The sequence below is a fragment of the Sus scrofa genome, chromosome 4 (genome assembly GCF_054392235.1).
Source record: "Sus scrofa isolate SSC_HxYL_T2T_F1_AM1 chromosome 4, Sscrofa_HxYL_maternal_Yorkshire_Landrace_v2.0, whole genome shotgun sequence".
NCBI classification, from domain to species: Eukaryota; Metazoa; Chordata; class Mammalia; order Artiodactyla; family Suidae; genus Sus; species Sus scrofa.
In genome coordinates, this window is record NC_139386.1 from 101,612,048 (window position 1) to 101,633,995 (window position 21,948).

The window sequence follows — 21,948 nt, forward strand, 5'->3', positions numbered from 1 at the left end:
GAACAATTTGTGTCTAGTCATGTAGAAGTTCCAATGGAGAATCAGGATTAATCCAGAAGTCTAGTTCTGACAGAAAAAAAAGAGACAAGGATCTAGTCATAAATAGGAAATGGCAATGCATATTCAGGGTCTACATCCACACAGTCTCTACCACTATAATCAGGAAACAGGTATCCAGTTATAATTAATCTAGTGATAGTAAAAGTCAATGAGGAGATTAGGATAGACAGCTTCCATATAAGGTCAGTCTAAGTACAGTCATATATAATCCTGGTTCAGCAAAAGAAGAAGACAAGGTTCTAGACATGAAGAATTAGAAAACTCTAGACATTTAGAATGTCAACATGGCCAAACAGCAATTCATGGACATTCTGGAGAACCCAAGGAGAACTGAGTCCAGTATAAAAGGAAGAGATTGGCTATGGACAATCAGAAGATAGCTCTAAATACTCCACATCTGCTTCTAGACAATCTGCACATTTGAGGTCTGGATCAAATATAAGCAGACATTGAGGATCCAGTTATAGTTGATAACACACATTCAAGTTACTCATATAGAAAGCCAACATTAGTCCATGTATGGTCTGAGTACAATTATAGACAGTTAAGAAATAGGAAGTCAGAAGACAGGTTTATACACTAAGAGTCTCACCAAGGACAAACACACATTGGAAAACAGTCTGGATCTACTCATGAGCAGCCCAGATCCAGCACCAAAAGCATACAATATAGCTATGATCAAGAGACAGCTGCAAACACTCAGGATCTCCTCATATATAATCATTTACTAACTCTGGGTCTAGTATCAATAGACAAGGGGGATCCAGTTATAGTCAGTCCAGTATATTACAGGACAATTAGAAGACAGTCTTCCCCTTCCCATGATGAGTCTGCATATGGCCAAAGGGAGTCTGGATCTTTCTTCTAGAAGAAAAAATTACTCTAGCCAGGATTCTATCAAGAATGGACATGTAGGGAGTTCCTATTGTGGCTCAGAGGAACCAAACCCAACTAGTATCCATGAGGACGCGCATTCAACTCCTGACCCTGCTCAGTGGGTTAAAAGATTTGGCGTAGCCATGAGCTGTGGTGTAGGTCGCAGACAAAGCTCAGATCAGCTGTGTTGTAGGCTGGCAGCTGTAGCTCTGATTTGGCCCCTAGCCTGGGAATTTTCGTATGCCTCAGGTGTGGCCCTAAAAAAACAAAAAAAGCAAAAAAAAAAAAAAAAAAAAAAAAAGGATGAACATTTATTCATAGGCAAGCTAGGTCTACCCATGAAGAATTAGAGTCTAACACAAGAGAAAGATTTGGGTCTATTTATGAACAACCCGGGTCATCTCTTAAACAATTTTCATCTACACAGATTGGATCCAGAATAAGAAGACATCAAGGATCCAGTTACAGTTCCCTTGTGGTACAGTGAGTTAGGGATGTGGCATTGTCACTGCAGCAGTTTGGGTTGCTGCTGTGGCATGGGTTCGATCCCTGGCCCAGTATGGCAAAAAAAAAGGGTGGGGGGAGGATCCAGTTACAATGAGGTCACTGACAGTGAATGGCAATCAGAAGATTCAGAGAGCCAGTCAGAATAAATCCGTGGGTATTCTAAGTTCAGTTCAAAAAACCAGCATGAATGCCTTCATGGTCAGGCACTGCACAGGTCTAGATATTCAGGGTCTCATCAAGGCCAGAGAGCCTTCCCATGGACATTCAGAATCCAGCAGAGGAGAAAATCAAGGATCCTGCCACAAGCAGTCAAGACACAACTCTGACACTTACGACCTCTTGAAGGGTGGACGACCATTCATAGACAGTCTGATTCTTCCCATAAACCATCAAGATCCAGCATGAGAGAGGAAAAAAAATATATATATCTTTTGTGAACATACAGGACGCAGCTCTAGAGACTCAGCGTGGGTACTCAAGAAGCAGACGGTGGAAGATCCAGTTATAGTCAGCTGGGCAATCAGAAGATTCAGAGAAAGCATCAGCATCAACTCATGGACAGTCTGAATGAAGACATGTGAAATATGATTCTAGCATACAGGAAGACAAGGAGATAGGTCCACACAATCAGAATCTCCAAAGGTCCAGAAAGTCACTCATGGACAAGCAGGATCTGCTTACCCAACAAGCAGATAAACCTCTAACTAGGACACAGGAGACTGGACTAGATACTCAGGATCTCATCATGGCCAGATATCTACTAATGGACAATCTGACTTGTATCTAGCTATCAATAATCAAAATCAAGCTCTAGATACTCAGGGACAGCCTACAAACTTCATCCACACAATCTGATCCTAGTAAAATTAGATAATGCAGATGCAATTATGGTCAGTTTAGTGGTGGTAAAATAAAAGAGACTCAAACAGAGAGTCAAGAAAAACCCATGGAGAATGTGAGTAGAGCCACGGACAATCTGAACTAAAAAATAAGCTGCCCCCCGCCCCCGCCAAAAGATCCAACATGAACATTCTGAAGACGATGCTAGAAATTCAGGGTCTAATCATATAATATTTACCCATGAGCAATCAGATCCAGTACCAAAAGAATAATCTATACTTTTTCTTTCCAGAAATAAGTTAGTCATAGTCATAATCAGGCAGGAAGTCAGACAAGTCAAACCCAAGGTCAATTTGAGTCCAATTATATGCAGATAGACATTAAAAGGACTGGGTTATAGCTACGGAAGTGCTGAATATGACTAAGGATGAACCAAAAACAAAAGAACTCCTAGCCTTGATTCCAGTCCACTGAAATCTGGGAAAAGTTATACAAACAAGCCTATGATTTATCAGTCAGGATCAGTTTCTGGTCATTCAGGATCTAGATCAACAGGTAAGCCATAAAGGCATGGAATTAATTTCGGATACTCGAGAATAAGCTGCAAACTTAATTTGATACCAACGGTCAGTCTGAATCTATCAGAGGTGTAAGACCATCAACTACTTATAGCATATCCCCTGAATGACCTGGACAATTACTATCTAGTCATTTTCTATCTACTTCCCTTCCTGTCCCTTCAACTAGAAAACAGGTATCCAGTAATAGTCATTCTAGTAACTCTGGAGTTCAGTCAGGAATTTTAGGAACTTCAAACTTTTTCAAATAGAAAATCACAGTGGACAGATGATTTCTGGCCATATGAAAGATCAGACCAACAATACTGGAAGACAGGGATCTCAACAATACTGGAAGATGGGAATACATTAATACCTACCCACATAAGTTATATCTACAATCGTCTCCAGTCTAGCACAAATAGAAAACAGGATAAGCATGTCTAATTTAGTGATACATCCAGGCAATCATGCTATGAACAAGGACAATCAAGTTCTCCAAAATGGAACTCATGTATCCAATTCTTACCAATCTGATGACAGTAAAGCCCCAACTCCCCACCCCCCCGGCAAAAGAAACCAGGAGATTATAACTATTGCTATTCATTCAGTACCAAGACCAAAGGGCTCAATGAAAGGCATACAAAGGAAGTTTTAGCTATGGGACAATGGAAGGTGGAACCAGGATGAGGAAGATTATCAAAAGGGAAGCTCTGAAAAAAACAAGTAACAATGAAAGCAAGCAAAAAACAAGTTTTTACAATTTTTTAGAGCAACAGTCCATGCTATAAATACATACACAAACAAAGGGACCATTATCATAAGTGAAACACCAACAGAAAAAGAACTCAAAATAGCAAAGACTTGCTAAAAAATAAAGAACAGGAATCTGTAGTGAAAACCGTTTTTTAAAGACAGTCGTGTTTCTATCGTTTTCATTTTTTTTTAAAGCAACTTTACTTTAATCCTTAAAGGTAGTGTTAACCTTCCTTTTAAAAGATAGTGTATCGTTGTCCTCTTAAGCTACAATGTTAGTGACAGAAGTTTAAATGAACTATTATACAAAATAACATAATAGTTATGTAGTGTTCAATGAGTTAAATAGGAGCACTAAAGTTTTTAAGTTTATGCCAAGTTTGATATTATATGTGACTCTTAAAGGTGACATATTAGGTCTTAGAGCACCACCAGACCACTGAATGCATTACCCAGGAACCTATAGACAGAACTTTCAAATCTTTGGTTTCAGACTATCTAATTGCATAAAAAATGCCAATAAAAAAGTGTAAACATTGTCTTGCCTCTTTCCCTCTCCGTTATCTTACTTTATAAATAGTAAAAACAAATCAAACAGGGAAAGAACTAAAGAAGGAACTTTGCAGAACATAAACATCGGCCACAAAAGAGAAGCCTTCAAAAAAGCTTCAAACTCAGACTGTAAAGGATTGAAGAGTAAATGGAGAATAAGAAAGGTGTGCTCACTGCTCTTTTAAAATGTTGTATTATGAAGAGGTGGAAAGAATTCTTGATGGAGATAAATCAGATGACAATTCATCATCATCCCCCGTGTCAAGCCTGCTCTTTCTTGTTTATTGAATGTTTAGTGTGTATGATAAAACACACAGAGTCATCCAAGCAAGATGCCTTGGTTATTACTTCCAGCCCCTCATCTCTCACCTGACTGATCTTCCTTATTCTACCTCATCTCACTGTGGTCTAGCATCAATATAGCAGTGAGTCAGATCATCTCTCTTCTCTGCTCAAAACCCTACATAATAAACAAGCCAACCATACTAGAGAAGGTTAGATGTGCATATCAAAGAGAACAGGCAGGGCAGGCCTATGATATGGTGATATTTCAGCAAAGACGTGAAGGAAATAAAAGATTAAGCCAAATGGATGTCTAAGGGGAAAACATCCATGGGATGGAATTCCTAAGGAAGGTGTGTGCCCAAAGGTTTGGAAGATAAGGAAGCAGGTGGCTTCAGCAGAGTCTATGAGGAGAGGGCAAGTAGGAGAGAAGGTCAAAGAGGAAACCAAGGCCCCATCAGTCTCACACTCATTGCATTTGTTACATGTTCCATCTCCTCTCCTCCCTTCCTCTTGGCTACCCCACTTCCTTACCCCCTACTTCTCTCTCTCTCTCTCTCTCTCTCTCTCTCTCTCTCTCTCTCTCTCTCTCTCTCTCTCTCACACACACACACACACACACACACACACACACACTGACAAAGGCTGACTTCCAACAACCAAGGTCTCTACGTCTCCACTTTCTCCCTCCCATACCTGAAGCTCGGACATCTCCTCTGGTGTCTCCCATACTAGCAGGTCTTTCAGGCCACGTCTGTAACACCTGGAGGATCCCTGAGGTGCACTCCCAATCACTCTCCTCCAACTGCCCACTCTGATGGACCAGGTCTGCATGTAGAAAGCCTCCTGAAGGTAGGAACTGGGGGATGCAGGCTATGAATGGCCATGACAGTAAGAGAATCAAACAGCAAGTTAAGGAGGTGGAAATACAACAGAGAAAGATATTGACAGAATAAATAAAAGGAAGCAAGTAAGAACGAGCTCTGCATTCCAGACATCTGGGGCATTTCCAAGAATGTGAAGGAGAAGGGAGAATACTAAGAGGAGACAGAGAAGCAACTGAATGGAAAGGCCAACACTCAAGCTGACTTAGTCCAGGGCCCACATCTCGAGATAAAGGACCTATCACTATACCTGCCCACCTCCCAGAAAATATGTGCTAAGCTATAAAATTATATCAGATCCATTTTTTTTTTTTTTGAGATAATAGAAAAAATGGCCTGGTACCTGGAGAGAAGGATATGGAGGGAAATGCTTCTTGGCCACTTTCATATTATAGTTGACTTCTTTTGACTCACATTACCCCCAAGTCATGACACTCAACACTCTCTGCTCATTATGCCCTTGTTTTTTACATAGTCTCCTCATTTACAGAGACTAAGCTACAAAGACCTCTCAGAAATTGCATGGGGAGAAGAGGGGAAAGGAGAGAAAGGACAAGGAAGAAATGACTTCCCTAGCATTTCCCTAAGACCCAGCAGATGGTGCTATAGGAACAGGCAAGGACGAAAATGTGAGTGACCAGGACTGGGAAGACGGAGTCAGTGTTGATCTTCTCTAGCTTTGTTTGTTGGTCGGTTGTTTTTAAATAAAAGTCCATTCTTCAAGAACTGTCCCCCAAACTTTCCCTTTTTAATAGTCCCCCCAGGCCCTGGCTATTCTTAGGAAAAAGATTTGAGTTAAATCTTATCTTCAGCACTTAATAACAAAGTTACTCAAAACAAGTTACGTCTTTTCTCTGAGACTGTTTTCTCATCTGCAAAATGGGCGTAATAATACCCACATCATGTGGTTGTTACAAGGATTTTAAAAAATGATGTACAAGGGCACAGAGCGCTGGGCTTGGCATGAAGAGGAATGTAATTTCCTTTCTTCTGCCAACACATAAGGCACTGAAAAACATAGAGCATGGCACACACCTTAAGAAATCTCTTCTGAACCCTGTCATCTCTAAGGGGAAAAACACCAACCAAACTGATGGCAGGTGGGTGTTAGGGGGACCTTCATGCCCACCCTGTTACATACTCTGGTAAAATCATGAATCTGTTTTGGAAAGGACTTCTGTGATCATCTTGACTGACTCTTAAATTAGTCTCTCTCAAAAGGGAGACAAGAGGTCAAATGCACACTGAACATGCCTATTGCTTTCATGACAAGAATCAAGAGATAAATCTCAACCAAACTCTGGTTGGTGATTTTGGAGGATAATCAGAAAATAAGGCACTGAAAGGATTAAAACTGCTTACATGATATATGAAAGTTCCTTTAATACCCCTGGCAATAAATTCAATTACTTTCCAAAGACCTCATGACATTTTCAGTCAACTTCACAAAGACCTAATTGCACTTTCAGGCAACACAGATGGTAAAGGTTTCTTCCTCACATCAAATCAAAACTATACCTTCCTCTGATGAGGAAGGGCCCTTGTTCTGTTCCCTTTCCCACCACCTCACATACCTCAACCATCACAGACATGCATGCTTTGCTCTCTCACAGCAATTTGTGGTTCTGATGTCCCCCATGTCACAGCCTGTCTCATGCCCCTAGATTCTCCTCTCCTAGTGAATATTCCTGACAAACAAATGCAGAAAAACACCAGCAGGTGGCAAACTATGATCCACAGGCCATAGCTAGGGCATCACCTATTTCTGTATGGCCCATAAGCTAGGAATGTTTTCTACATAGTTAAGGAGTTGGAAAAAACCTTATGACATGTGGCATTATGGAATTTAAGGGCCAGGTCCATCAATAGGTTTTACTGAAAGACAGCCATGTTCATTTGTTTACATATCACCTGTGGATGCTTTCATGCTAAAAGAGCAGAGTTGAGTAGTTGTAACAAAGTCCTCTGGCCTGATATTTACTACCGGGCCCTTTACAGAAAGAATCTGCCAACCCCTCCTGTAGGAGAGGGTGCCCTCAAGAGCATGTTTCACCTGGAAGAGTCTTCACCAACAACCCCTTCTTCCCTCTGCAGTGACAGTCAGCTCCTCCAGGAAATGAGCCCTTGCTCAGCAAATTCCACCTCCTCTGTGCTCCCACAGTCACAGTCACACCTCTGATGAAGCGTGACAATGGGGCCCAAATCAGACATCCAGAGGAAACATGGCCACACAATGGACACGAACTCTGAAACCCTCGGGGTGACACTTAGAAGAAAACATACAGCCTGTCTGAATTCATGGTTGAATTTGGAGTCATATAATTTATCATTTCCCAAGAGTGCCGCCACTCCTTCCCATCCACTGATGATGATGTTGCACAAGTGTGAAGTCTGTATAAATTCACCCAGCTTGAGTGAGGTTTGTGCTATACCTCACAACCAATGGAGTGTAGAGCAAGGTCCTCAGGGATAATACCCAACATAAAATGCAGTCGATATACAGGTGAAATCAGGGCCTCTGAGTTGAACATGGCAAGAGAGAGGGCAGACCCTAGGCCTGTGAAAAAACAGAAGTGGTCTATGCAGAGCACTTGCAGCCATGACCCTCACTCCTCTTTCATTTCAATTCAACTTGGCAAACATTTATTAGGGACTTTTATGTGCCAAGCAATGTGCTGTGCCTCCAAGTGACATAGGGATTAATAAGGTCTGTTCTCTATTTTAAGGAGCTCATAGACTGGAAGTGATAAATGCATATGGACAAATGTGTGTGTGTGTGTGTGTGTTTGCATGTGAAAGGATATATACAATAATTAAAGGTAGCTATTTTGGGATAGTAGGATTATAGATACTTTCATTTTCTTTTCTTTGCTTGTCTGTATTTTCTAGATTTCATATTAAATATTAATTATACAACAACACAATTTTAAGAGTATACTATAGAATGACTGATATTATAATAAAATTACTGGGCACAATTATAATTCCTTCTTTAGTAATTCAAGAAAGATTTCCTATAGGATGTCAAAGGTCGGTTTTGAAGAATACATAGGAGTTTGCTACCTAGATTATGAAGAAAAAAAATCCCCCCCAAAATATAAAATAGTACAGTCCATTTAGGAAGATTTATGAAGTAAATTACTGGTGGAGAACAAAGAGGGATAGGAAGCGAGATGTGGCTGAAGAGAGGCTACAGCCCAGATCATGAGTGCTGGATCCCATGCTAAAGAGCATGGATTTCTTCCTAAGATAGCGGTTGAGGTAAAGCTGCACGATGAATGGTCACCAAGGTCTGATAAACAGGTAAAGAGACAAGAGGCCCTCTGCAGCCATCATCCATTCCTGGAGATAATAATATCATGGGTGATACCTTGGCTGAAACCCTGTACAAGAAAATTTAGTTTAAAAAAGAGGGTTTGACTAGATGATCTTCAGGGCTTCTTTAAACACTCAGATTCCATGATTCTTTGACATTTGCTGCACACATGCCATTCCACTTCAATTAAAGTCCCCATGATTCATTAGCCCAGATTTGGGAACTGCTAACGCAATCTCAGGTGAACAGATAAAGAAGTGAGAAGGTAAACACCTGGGAGGTGGAGATGGAGGTGGAGCTGGGCTTGTTTGGGAGTGAATTAGGACATCTGTAAGAGAACAGCTCCTCCCTGAGATGGACCATTATTCCCTCTATAAAAAGGCCACAATCCCCAACTAGCAGCACCCTGCAAGCTGCTTCAGGCTCCATCCTACTTGTTCCTCTGGTGAACCAGGTAAGTGAGCAGGAGAACCCACAATGGGCTCTAATGCAAAGAGGCTCTGGGTTATCAGGCTCTTTTTTACATACATACTTTGGGGGAACTTTGGTATAAGTTTACTTTATTGAAAAGGAAAATGAAGAGATAACTGGGACTGATACTACCTCTTTTCTTTGGGGTCACGAAGCTCTAATTACCCACTAATCTGAGCTTTCTCTCTCTGATGTGTAATCATTAAAGTCAGAGGGTCAGTCCCTGCTTAAAGAATGAAAACAAAAGCTGAGTCTCATAGCAGCTGTCCCCATCTCCTTATAGTCTGAGCCTGTGGTTGGCATTGCCCACTTTGTCTACTCTCTCTGGCCTAGAGTCCTGAGCATCCAGTTGAGGTCTGGTACCCCTCACCTGGAATCAGGCATCCATGTGGATGATAGACCTCTCTCTCCCAAGTGTGACCTAGAGAGAAATTGAGGAACTGGATGGACTGGCACACCCAGGATTCCTACAGCTCCAAAACAAAGTTCTTAAAATCATCCCTGGTCGGAGTTCCTGTCGTGGCTCAGTGGTTAACGAATCCAACTAGGAACCATGAGGTTGCGGGTTCGATCCCTGCCCTTGCTCAGTGGGTTAAGAATCTGGCATTGCCGTGAGCTGTGGTGTAGGTTGCAGACGCGTCTCAGATCCCACGCTGCTGTGGCTCTGGCGTAGGCCAGTGGCAACAGCTCCGATTTGACCCCTAGCCTGGGAACCTCCATATGCCATGGGGGCGGCCCAAGAAATAGCAAAAAAAAAAAAAAAAAAAAAAAATTATCCCTGGTAGAGGCAGGGAGCCCAACACAGAAAGCCACTGCTGCTACACTCATTCTGGAATTGAAGGAAGAGATACAGATTCTGTTCCTAATTGCATCACTTTCTTGCTACATGGCTTGAACAAGTCATTCAACTCTGGATTAGGCTTGATTAAAATTCATCACGGCTGAATAATTATAAACAATTATTACAAATTACTTAAACTATTTATCTATTTAAGCAAGAAAAAAGAACAATAACAGGTGAGTGTCTGTCCTTTTCTTCCCTTTAGGTTAATTGAATTTCCAAAAGATGCCTAAACTCCTACAAAGCATTGTCACTGTCATCGATCTTTTCTACCAATATGCTAAGCAGGATGGGGAGTGTGACATGTTGAACAAGGCAGAATTGAAAGAACTATTGGAAAATGAGTTTGGTCAAATTCTGAAGGTAAGAACTACAAGTCAGAACTGAAGATACCTGCAATTCTTTTCATTATTCTTGCCTACCTTTTTGTCACATATGAAAAAACTCCTAGAGAACCTTCCCTACTTGGTGATAGAAAATAGGATTTAGTAAAGGCTTGAAATAAGGTCAAAGTTGACCCATAATGTTTCCAAAACATGACCAAGGAGAGTGACACTACTAAGCAATGGAAGCGATGGGGGGCGGGATCTATAATTTAAATAATGACCTAGGTATTTCTGCTAGAAAGAAATTGAGCTGGTCCTCAGAAAAACTGCAAAGTAGGTGAAATTCATCTTGCTCCCTTTCTGTCTTTCTTCTGCCCCCGCACATCCTGAGCACTGCCCATTTCTGAGATTCTGGCATTAAAAGGCCTCTCAGTGCAGGAAATTAGCATCTTGCTCCTAAATCATAAAATAGGGTGATAAACACCCTAAAATGTTAGCTCAGGAACTAAATATTTTATAACCTTAAATATAGCTCTTGGTCTTCAACTCATTAAATCAAGCTGCCTACTGAATAGTTTTATTTGGATTTCTACATATGTCTTAAATTCAGTGTGTCAAACATGAAACATTATTTTCCCCTCTAAGCTCTCACCTCCTATTTGACCCAGGCATAACCTGGTGCCATTCTTAACTTCCTTTCTCATCAGGTTCCTAGACCCCCAAACCTCCACGGAATTCACCAACAGTCTCTCAAAACAGCCCATTTCTATCACTATTTTAGTCCTTTGGTCAAGTCATCTTCTACCTCCAATCTCAGCATTACATACAATCTTAATCATTTCACAACTCAACTCAAAATCCTCAACAGTTCTCAACTCTTAAAACTCCAAGGTTCCTCAACCCAACCTTAAAAGCATGACCTGGTCCCTATTTATCTCTCTAGGTGTAACTCTTGAGTGTTGAGACTACAATTGGCAATCCTTAATGTTTCAGTTCATTGTATGAGCCATGCTTCCTCTCACCTCCTGCTCTCCGTTCATATTGTTCCCTCTGCCTACAATGACCTTTTGCTCCCTCTCCCTCTTTACCTGCCTCTTTATTTGGCTAATTCCAACCCACCATTTAAAAGACATCGCTATCTCTCATTAACCATCCTTGAACCCCCAGTGAGTGTCCTCTGGTATAATGTTTCTCATAGAAACATTATCACAGTACATAGTACTTTTAAGTTCGTGTGCCTGGCCCAGTAAACTTTAAGTTCCATTTTCACTGCTTCGTCCCTAACCTGACACAATTCTAGGCAGATATTATGTGCACAATAAATCTTTGTTGAATGAGTTAATTCATTAGTTAATTAATTAAAAGCTGGACAAATAAAGAAAGGCCATACAGAATTAATGCAGGTATCCAAAAGCATTATTCATAAATTAGCTAATCATTCACATTCTCAGCAAATGCATCAGACCCATTACTTAAAAAAAAAAAATCAGTTCCCTTATTCCCTGTCATCCTCCAGTTAAACCCTCTTCTACCTATTTCTGACTGAATTATTCATTACATTTTCCTTTCTCTCATTCTGCTCAGCATAGGGAAGTCCAGATTAATGGACTATGAGATTGAGCTCCATGTAAGTAAGAGAAGCATTCACATTTCTACAGCCTTCCTTCAATTCATTAGCTCGCTGTGTGCTGCATACTGACAGAGCTTGTATCTTGTTCCTCTACAGAATCCAGATGATCCAGACACTGTAGATATCATCATGCAAAATCTGGATCAAGACCATAACAAGAAGGTCGAATTTACTGAGTACCTTCTGATGATATTCAAGCTGGCTCGCGCTTGTAACAAAATTGTCAGCAAAGATTATTGCAAAGCTTCAGGGTCAAAGAAAAGAGATTACATTCACCAGCACCAAGAGGAACAGAGTGAAACCGAAGAAGAGGAAGAAGGGCAAGAATCATCTTCTAGTCATTCAAGCTGGAGTGAAGGAAAGCATGATTCCTCCTCCTCCAGGGGCTCCAGAGGAAGCATTAACCACAGCTCCAGAAGAAAGAGGCATCAAAGAGGCTTGTCTAGTTCTGGGCACAGGCAAAGCTCTGGGGAAAGAAGGAAAGAGTCATGTGCAGGACACTTCAAGGACAGTAAGAAAAGCAAGCATGGCTCTTGTCAGCACAAAAGGTCTAAGAGTGAAGAAGTTGGTTATATTCATTCAAGTAACAGTAGAACGAGATCAGACTCAGCAAATGCATCAGGTGCTTATGGAGAACAAGGGCATGTGTGCCAGCTAGAGGGTCAGTCTTTCAGTTCTGACCAACACTGGTCTGACACAAATGAATCTTCAGGGAACAGACAACATAAGAAGAAATCAAGCCAGTCACTTAGAAAGCAGGATCATGTATTCAGCTCAAAGAGTTTCAGAAGACAAGACCACGGGTCAAATTCAAACGAGCCCACTGGTTGTAGTCATGGCTCTGGCTCAGGCCAGCACTCTCAACAGAGATGGCATGAACCAAATGAGGGATATCAATCAGGAAACTGTGAAGAACAAGGATACTGTTCTAGTTCAACTGAGGGATCCAGTTATGGCCAACTCAGGTCATGCTCAGGACAGTTTTCTAGCTGTGTCCAACATAGGTCTCAATCAGGTCAATCCTCTGGCTATGGACAACATAGATATGGCACAGGTCAGGCTTCTGGCTTTGGGCAACATGGGTCTGGCTCAGGAGAGTTTTCTGGCTTTAGTCAGCATGGATCTGGCTTGGGTCAATCCTCAAGCTATGAACAACATAATTCTACCTCAGGACAGTCACCAAGCTGTAGCCAACATGGATCTAGCTTAGGTCACTCTACTAGCTGTGGTCAACATGGATCTGGCTCAAGTCAATCATCTAGCTATAGACGATATAGCTCTGGATCAAATCAATCTCTTAATCATGGCCAACATAGGTCGGGATCAAGTCAGACTTCTAGCTATGGCCAATATAGGACTGGATCAGGTCATTCTTCTGGCTTTAGGCAACATGTGTCTGGCTCAGAAGACTCTTTTGGCTTTAGGCAACATGGGTCTGGCTCAAGAGAGTCTTTTGGCTTTAGTCAGCATGGATCTGGTTTAGGTCAATCCTCTAGCTATGGACAACATGGTTCTACTTCAGGAAATTCATCAAGCTGTGGCCAACATGGCTGTAACTTAGGTCAGTCTTCTGGCTATGGTCAACATGGCTCAGGTCAGTCTTTTGGCCATAGCCAACATGGGTCTGGCTCAGGTCAGCCTTTTGACTTTGGGCAACATGGGTCTGGCTCAGGAGAGTCTTCTGGCTTTAGTCAGCATGGATCAGGCTCAGGTCAATCCTCGAGCTATGAACAATATAATTCTACCTCAGGACAGTCACCAAGCTGTAGCCAACATGGATCTAGCTTAGGTCACTCTACTAGCTGTGGTCAACATGCATCTGGCTCAAGTCAGACGTCTAGCTATGGCCAATTTAGTTCTGGATCAAACCAATCTCTTAATAATGGCCAGTGTAGGTCTGGATCAAGTCAGACTTCTAGCTATGGTCAACACAGGGCTGGATCAGGCCAGTCTTCTGGATTCAGACAACATGGGTCTTTCTCAGGAGAGGCTTATGGCTTTAGCCAGGGATCTCACTTAGGTCAATCCTCTAGCTATGGACAACATGGTTCTACTTCAGGACATTCATCAAGCTGTGGCCAACACAGATCTAACTTAGGTCAGTCTTCCGGCTATGGTCAACATGGCTCAAGTCAGTCTTCTAGCCACAGCCAACACAGAGCTGGCTCAAGTCAGTCTTTTAGCCACAGCCGACGTAGGTCTGGCTCAAGTCAGTCTTCTGGCTTTGGTCAGCATGGATCTGGCTTAGGTCAGTCATCAAGCTATGGTCAACACCAATCTGGATATGGTCAATGTTCTAGGCATGGACAACATGGTTCTGCTTCAGGTCAGTCCTCTGGCTTTGGACAACAAAGGTCTAGATCAGGTCAGTCTAGCTATGACCAACACTGGTCTGGCTCAGGTCAGTCTTCTAGTTGTGGCCAGCATGGATCTAGCTCAGGAGAGTCTTTTGGCTGTGGTCAACATGGGTCTGGCTCAGGTCTGTCTTCTAGCTATGGCCGACATCGATCTGGATCAAGCCAATTTTCTAGCCACAGTCAATACAGATTTGGTTCTGGTCAGTCCTCTAGATATGGCCATCATGGGTCTGGATCAGGTCAGTCTTCCAGCTTTGGACAACACAGATCTAGCTCAGGAGAATCTTCTTCCTTTGAGCATGGATCTAGTTTAGGTCAATCATTAAGCTCTGGACAGAATGAATCTAAATACGGTCAATCCCCTGCCTATAGACAGCATGGTTCTACCTCAGGACAATCATCAATCTGTGGCCAACACACATCTGGACCAGGCCAGTCTTCTAGCTATGGCCAACATGGGTCTGGATTAGGTCAATCTTCTAGCTGCAGTCAACAGATGTCAGGGTCAGGACAGTCTTCTGGCCATGTCCAAAGTGGCTCTGGTTCAAGTCAATGCTCTAGCCAAGGCCAATGTGGATCTGAATGGAGTCAGTCTTCCAGATATGGCCAACACAGATCTGCCTCAGGTCAGTGTACTACCCAGAATCAACAATCTGGCTTGGGTCAGTATTCTAGCTCTGAACAACATGGGCCTGGCTCATATTGTTCATCTTGCTCTGAACAAAGTGGTTCTGGACCTGGTCAGTGTTCTAGCTATGAGCAACATGAATTACAAGGGAGATGTAGGTCAAGTTCAAGTGGAACTCATGAAGGGTACAGTAGACCCCAAACAGGTTCAAGTCCTAATCAGTCAAGAAGAAATAGTCAGGAATGGTCAGGGTACTGCCAAAAAGAAAGAAGTAGGAGCTGCAGTCCAACAAGCGGCGAGTCTGATGGATATGAGAGTATTCATGGACAATCAAGAACATGTAGGCAACAAAGCCAAGGATGCAGCCAGGATCAGTGGGAATCCAGCTGTAGCTATTCAAATTGTAATGAAGGGCAACCAAGAAGTAGTTATAGACAACTAGAAAGTTCCTCAAGTTGTGGCTCTGGACAATTTATACCCTCCTGTGGACAGTCTAGATCCAACACTACCAATACACTGTTAATTTGCAAGGAGGATAACAGACAAGGTGGCTATTTTCACCAGAGAGAAGTTGGTGACTGTGCAGGAGGAAATACCATCTCAAGCTCCCACAGTTTCCACAGCAGCACTCCACTCTATGAATATGTCCAAGAGCAGAGGTGCTAATTCGAGGAATGAACAATAAATAAGTGAAATTAACTCAAGTAGCAGTTTAAGAAATATGAAACTATTATATATGAGCAATTCATTACAAACCTTCTCTTTAAAAGTGGAGGTATCTATTTCTGTCTTTTCCATTTTTAAACATTTAACTGTACTCAATTCGTGGTTATTGGGTTCCTTCCAAAGAATATAGGATATGAGGGCTACTTTGTTGGGAAATACTGGTGAATAAAAAATGTGTGGGAATAAATTTGGAAGAACAATGAAAAGCAGTTAAGATGCTTGGGTTTGGTCGAAATATCTTTTTGAGAGCCCTTTGCTCATTATATGATGCCAAAGCTAAGCTTTCATCTATAAGGAACAAAAAATTAAAAATGCGCTACCAGTTCTGGAGTCAAAGTTTCTCTTACAGTAACATGACTACAATTTTTGTGTGCCCCACAATGTGTGCTGGCAGAAAGGCGAAGACCCTAAAAACAAAGATGCAGCATTGGTAGCCTCTTTACTTATCAAAACAACCAAGCCCCTATTCTTAGGTATATGTTTAACTGTTAAACTAATGAAAGGCATAAAAAAGTAGCACCAGGTGCTTCTTCCAAACCTGTGTGCGAGAATTTTATCTTAAAGGGCAGAGATGAATCAGTTCAGGTTTAGAGAGCTCTGGCTTAGTTTGAACAAGAATGATCTTGAAGCCTACTACTAAGAATTTTCTCCAGGTTAAAAAAAAATTTTTAGAAGATCAATAGTAGGAAAATACAATGGCTCCAAACTACTTCTGTAGTCACTGGTCTTTCCTCATAGAAAAAAATCTATTTATACAGAGATGGAACAAAAAGCTGTCCACTGCCACTGATGAACAGTTTCTTAGTTTAAGTAGAGCATATTTGTTTCAAGTTTTTGGATTCAAATAACTGGACTGTATTAAAAATGACAATAAACAATGGTGACCAAATACTGAGGTTTGTCTCATCTCTGCTTCATTTCACTCTCACACTCAGGTGGTCAGACGAGAAACTAACTCAAATAGTTATTTTCCAAGGCCCTGTCCTTCACAAACAATCCAGAATATATAAGGAATTTTTTAAACTCATAATTAAGACAAACGAATGAGCAGATCTAATTGGTCACTTACCAAACAAGATGTACAAATGGCCAGTAAGCACTTGAAAAGATGCTCAATGTCATTTGTCATCAAAGAAATGCAAATTAAAACATAATGAGATACTACAATACACACATTAGAATGGCCAAAACTAAAAATATGGGCAATAAGTGTTGGTATTACTGGTGGAAAGTAAAATGATATATTCACTCTGAAAAATAGTGAGGCAATTTCTTATAAAGTTAAATAAACATGTGTATATGACCTAACAAATGTATTCCTAAGTGAAATGAAAACATATGTCCACATGAAGATTTTTACATAAATGTTCACAGCAGCTTTAATAATAATACCCCAAGTCTAAAGCAACCAAAATGTCCACAATTTACCAAATTGTATAGCCAAACAAACACTATTTAATGAAAAGAATGAAGTGCTCATATAAATGACGTGGAAGAACCTTAAAAACATTATACCATATATATATACATATATATATATATATGTATATATATACATATATATATATATATATGACTGGGTCACTTTGCTGTACAGTAGAAATTGACAGAACACTGAAAATCAACTATAATGGAAAAAATAAAAATTATAAAAAAAAACATTACACTGATCAAAAAAGTCAGACACAAAAAAGTACATACCATATGATTCCATTTATATGAAACTATTAAAGATGAATTTAAAAATATAAAAAATAGAAAGATTACAGAGTTCCTGTCGTGGCATAGTGGAAACGAATCCAACTAGGAACCATGAGGTTGCGGGTTCGATCCCTGGCCTCACTCAGTGGGTCAAGGATCTGGCATTGTCATGAGCAGTGGTGTAGGTCACAGACACAGTTTGGATCCCACGTTGCTGTGGCTGTGGTGTAGGCCAGCAGCAACAGCTCTGATTAGACCCCTAGCCTGGGAACCTCCATATGCCATGTGTGTGGCCCTAGAAAAGGCAAGGACCCCCCCCGCCAAAAAAAATAGAAAGGTCTATTTCTACATAATAGTGGTTATGTAGGACTGGGAATGGAACTTATGAACTTATGAATTGTCTGGAGAGAGGAACCCACCCAAAGGAAAAATCCAGAGTGATGGACTTATTCTACATTGTTATATTTTTTTGTCAAAACTCATAAAATAGCATATTTAAAATGGTATATTTCATATGTAAATTATACCACATTAAAGTTGATTTTGTTTAAAATCTCCACAAGGCTTTTATGAAACCTGATACTAATTTTAAAATTTATATAAAGGAGCAAAGAATCAAAAATGGCTAGGATTAGAGTTCCCATCATGGCTCAGCAGAAACAAATCTGACTAGCATCCATGAGGATACAGGTTTGATCCCTGGCCCAGCTTCATGGGTTAAGGATCCAGCATTGCCATGAGCTGTGGTGTAGGTCACAGACACGGCTTGCATCTGACGTTGCTGTGGTTGCAGCGAAGGCCAGCGGCTACAGCTCCAATTTGACCCCTAGCCTGGGAACCTCCATTTGCCATAGTGAGGCCCTAAAAAACCAAAAAAAAAACAAATGGCAAGGATCATTTTTAAGAAAAATAAGGAGGAGAAAGGTCCTCTTATCAGATACCAAACTATATTACAAAGTTTTATTATTCAAGACAGTGTGGAGCTGTTGTAAAAATAAACATATAAAGCAATGGAACATCTAGAACAGCCCCAATTAAACAATAAATGTCTATAAATCAAAAGACACTCTCAAAAAGTAAAAAAGACAAGCCACAAAGCAGGATAAAACTTTGGCAAGACCTATAAACAACAAGTAACTAACAGCCAGACTGTACAAAGAACTTACAAACATCAAATTAGGAAAAAAACCAGCAAAAATTATAAAAAGAAAGTTCACCAAAATAAATACCCAAACAGCTAAGTGGCATTTTTAAAACAATGTTCAGGGAAACATAAAATTAAAATATGAGATACCATTTCATATCCAATGGGGCCTATACCAAGATCAGAGCTATTAGCAGAGATAACTTTTTATCAGAAAGATTATTTACATGGCCCAGCAAACATTTGTTTACCAAACATATGCTCTTCTCATCTTCCTGTGAATGGTCTTCCTCCCCTTTGAAGTCCCCTATCCCCTTGTTCTTAGCTCAGAATGGTATATAAGCATCTACTGCCTGACTGCTTTTGAGTCTCATATTTTCATGGAACCTCAATATGTATGAAATTAAATTTGTTTTTCTCCAGTTAATCTTTTACCAATTTAATTATTAAGCTAGCCAAAGAACCCGGAAGGGAAGAAGGAAAAAGTTTTCTGCCCCTACATTATATTCAGATCTTCCTCACCTTGTGATGGGGGTTACATCCCAATAAAGCTACTATAGGAGTTCCTGTCATGACTCAGCAGTTAACGAATCCGACTGGGAACCATGAGGTTGCAGGTTCGATCTCTGGCCTCACTCAGTGGGTTAAGGATCTGGCGTTGCCGTGAGCTATGGTGTAGGTCACAGATGCAGCTCGGATCCTGCATTGCTGTGGCTCTGGCATAGGCTGGCAGCTGTAACTCCGATTAGATCCCTAGTCTGGGAACCTCCATATGCCACGGGTATGGCTCTAGAAAAAGGCAAAAAGAAAAAAAGAAAAGCTACTGTAAGGCCATATAACATCTTAAATCAAAAATGCATTTAATATACCTAAACTACCAAACATCATAGCTTAGCTTACTTTAAAAATACTCAGAACACTTACATTAGCACCTGAAGATCCATAGCCTTTTTTTTTTTTTTTTTTTTTTTTTTTGCCTTTTAGGGCCACACTTGCAGCATATGGAAGTTCCCAGGCTAGGGGTCAAACCGGGAATCAGAGCCACAGCTGCTAGCCTATGCCACAGCAATGCCAGATCTGAGCCATGTCTGTGATATACACCACAGCTCATGGCAACACCGGATCCTTAACCCACTGAGCCAGGCCAGGGATCGAACCTGCATCCTCATGGATACTAGTTGGGTTCGTCAACTGCTGAGCCACAGTGGGAACCCCATATTAGCGTTTAATTGGGAAAAAACATCTAACACAAAGCCTATTTTATAATAAACTGTAGCATACATCTCATTTATTGAATACTATACTGAAATTGAAAAACAGAATGGTTATAGTGAATCAGCTGTTTACCCTCGTGATTGCACAGCTGACTGGGAGTGGTGGTTTGCTGCCACTGGCCAGCGCCGAGAGAGAGAACTGTACCGCATATCGCTAGCCTATTCAAAATTCAAAGTATGGTTTTCACTGAATATGTATCATTTTTAAACCATTACAAAGTTGAAAAAGTGTAAGCCAAACCACTGTAAGTTAGGGATTATCAGTATATCTTAATACGGAGAAGTGATCAAAATATAAATATTAAGTTAAAAAATTGTAAAACATGTACATATTGTGTTACCATTTTAAAAGTTTTATAATATACATCATAATACCATATACTATTTGTGCTTAACACACATTTGGTAAATATAAAAATCTTTATGGGACAGTTCCCATTTTGGCTCAGCAGGTTGAAGACCCAACACAGTCTCCTCAAGAATGTGGGTTCAATTTCTGGCCTGGCTGAGTAGATAGGGGATGCAGTATTGTCATGGCTCTGATTCAACCCCTAGCCCAGGAACTTCTACATGCTGTGGGTATGGCCATAAAAAAAATAGAAAAATCTTTATGGGAATGTTAAACACCAGATTCGGGATAGTGCTCACCTCTGGAGAGCTGGGGAAAAAAATGGGATTGAAAGATTAAATAACACCAAAAGTTTTCTTAAGCAAGTTGATGTTTATTATATCATTCCCTACATTTATTTGTAAACCATAATTATTTCACAAAATGGAGGACACAAAGGTCAATCTGAGGATGCCATCAAGGACTGCTCAAGGAAGAAGGTGCTCTGACAAGCTAGTCCACTGACATCTAGGGTCTAGAACATCCCAGTAGTTGAAATAAATGCATAAGCACATCTCTGCCTGATGAGATTCATCATCTGAATCACACAACCAATTGCCTGGTTCAGATTCAAAAATCGCCAGGGACTCTTCTGAAATGTTGGTTTCCTGTAATTTTCCCAAAAGGAGAAAACATTCTCTCGCCAGGTTAATACACAGACCTAGTGTTTCTGACACTGCATTTCTGATTGTAAATTAATAAGCCGGCATACTAGTTTTCACACTTCAGGCCCTCGTTAGATTAGTTACAAAGAAACAGCTTCTCTGAGTCTAATCAACACTGAGACACTGACATCAGTGCACATCTGCGTCTGCAGGGAAGAGAACCAAACCCTGGCCCTTTTTCCAGGCAACATCTCAACCTTACTCTTTGGTTCTTCCAAATTTCTGGGTTCAGGAGCAACAAAATTAAGATAAAGCAAAAACTCAAATAAATGCCTATTTGTAAAGCTAAGTCAAGTCTGTCATAGTTTTCCTCTTCTCCTTGTTACGACTCTAAAATCTAAGAACCAGAAAGTTTCACCTTAAAAAACCCCAAAAAACAGAAGAGAAAGGAGTAGACTGTTTGGAGCAGGATCTTACAGGATATCAATAACTTATCCAGGGTCTGGATCACATTTCTGAAAATTAAAAAAGGTTACTTTCTTTCTGTGCACTCATATAATCAATCTCAGGGAGACAGATTCATACTAAGGAAAATCTTAACAGTCCAATTTTTAACAAAATATAAATATTCACTGAATAGGAACCAGCTGTCTCTCATGGGAACTTCACTCCTGCTGCATAGATGCATTTAAGAGCTATCAGAGGTTGTTAGATGAGCTTTAGAGCAAAGGAGTTTGATTCTTAAGGGGTTGCCCTATCATGATTTGGTAACCTGATGATTTTAACAATTTGTCTTGAAACCGAAAGAGTATGAAACATTTTTATTGCGTTCCAAATGAGCTGGGAATATTCAATTAAGTGCTTTTACATATATTATTTAATATATTATTTATTGCTTTATTCTACTCTCATAGCAACCCTGTGACTAGAAATGCTACACTCATTTTACTGGCTTGTCACTCCTGTGCCTCCATTAAATCCCTGGCCTGGGAACTTCTGCAGGATGCAGGTACAGCTAAAAAACAAACAGACAAACATCCAGGACCAGAGCAGTCCCCTCATCTGTACACTGCTGGAGAAACATCAACCATTACTCATCCTCTGACTCTCCCTTTCCTACCCTCTGTGCAAAAATACTCCCCTGCTCATTAGCAACACACTTAAGAACAAGTCTAAGGGAAGATCCCTGCTGCTCCTCACATTTATCTCATCACATTTAATGGTTCT

General features: G+C 40.7%; 2 protein-coding genes across 2 annotated transcripts in view; one reads left to right on the plus strand and one right to left on the minus strand.

Moving 5' to 3' along the window:
• Window positions 1-21,948, minus strand: part of CRCT1 (cysteine rich C-terminal 1) — a 239,033-nt gene that overhangs the window by 206,172 nt on the left and 10,913 nt on the right. The window lies entirely within an intron of this gene.
• On the plus strand, window positions 10,168-16,498 carry LOC146404081 (uncharacterized). Its single transcript, XM_085020973.1, has 2 exons — window positions 10,168-10,305; window positions 11,995-16,498. Exons 1-2 carry the CDS (start codon window positions 10,168-10,170, stop codon window positions 15,547-15,549), a joined length of 3,693 nt encoding a protein of 1,230 aa, XP_084877099.1. The 3' UTR covers window positions 15,550-16,498.

Excerpts from the sequence above, each read along its gene's own strand:
- LOC146404081 (XM_085020973.1), top strand. The coding sequence starts at position 10,168 with ATGCCTAAACTCCTACAAAGCATTGTCACTGTCATCGATCTTTTCTAC. Across the intron at positions 10,306-11,994 it reads AGTTTGGTCAAATTCTGAAG|AATCCAGATGATCCAGACAC; the intron begins GTAAGAACTACA and ends GTTCCTCTACAG.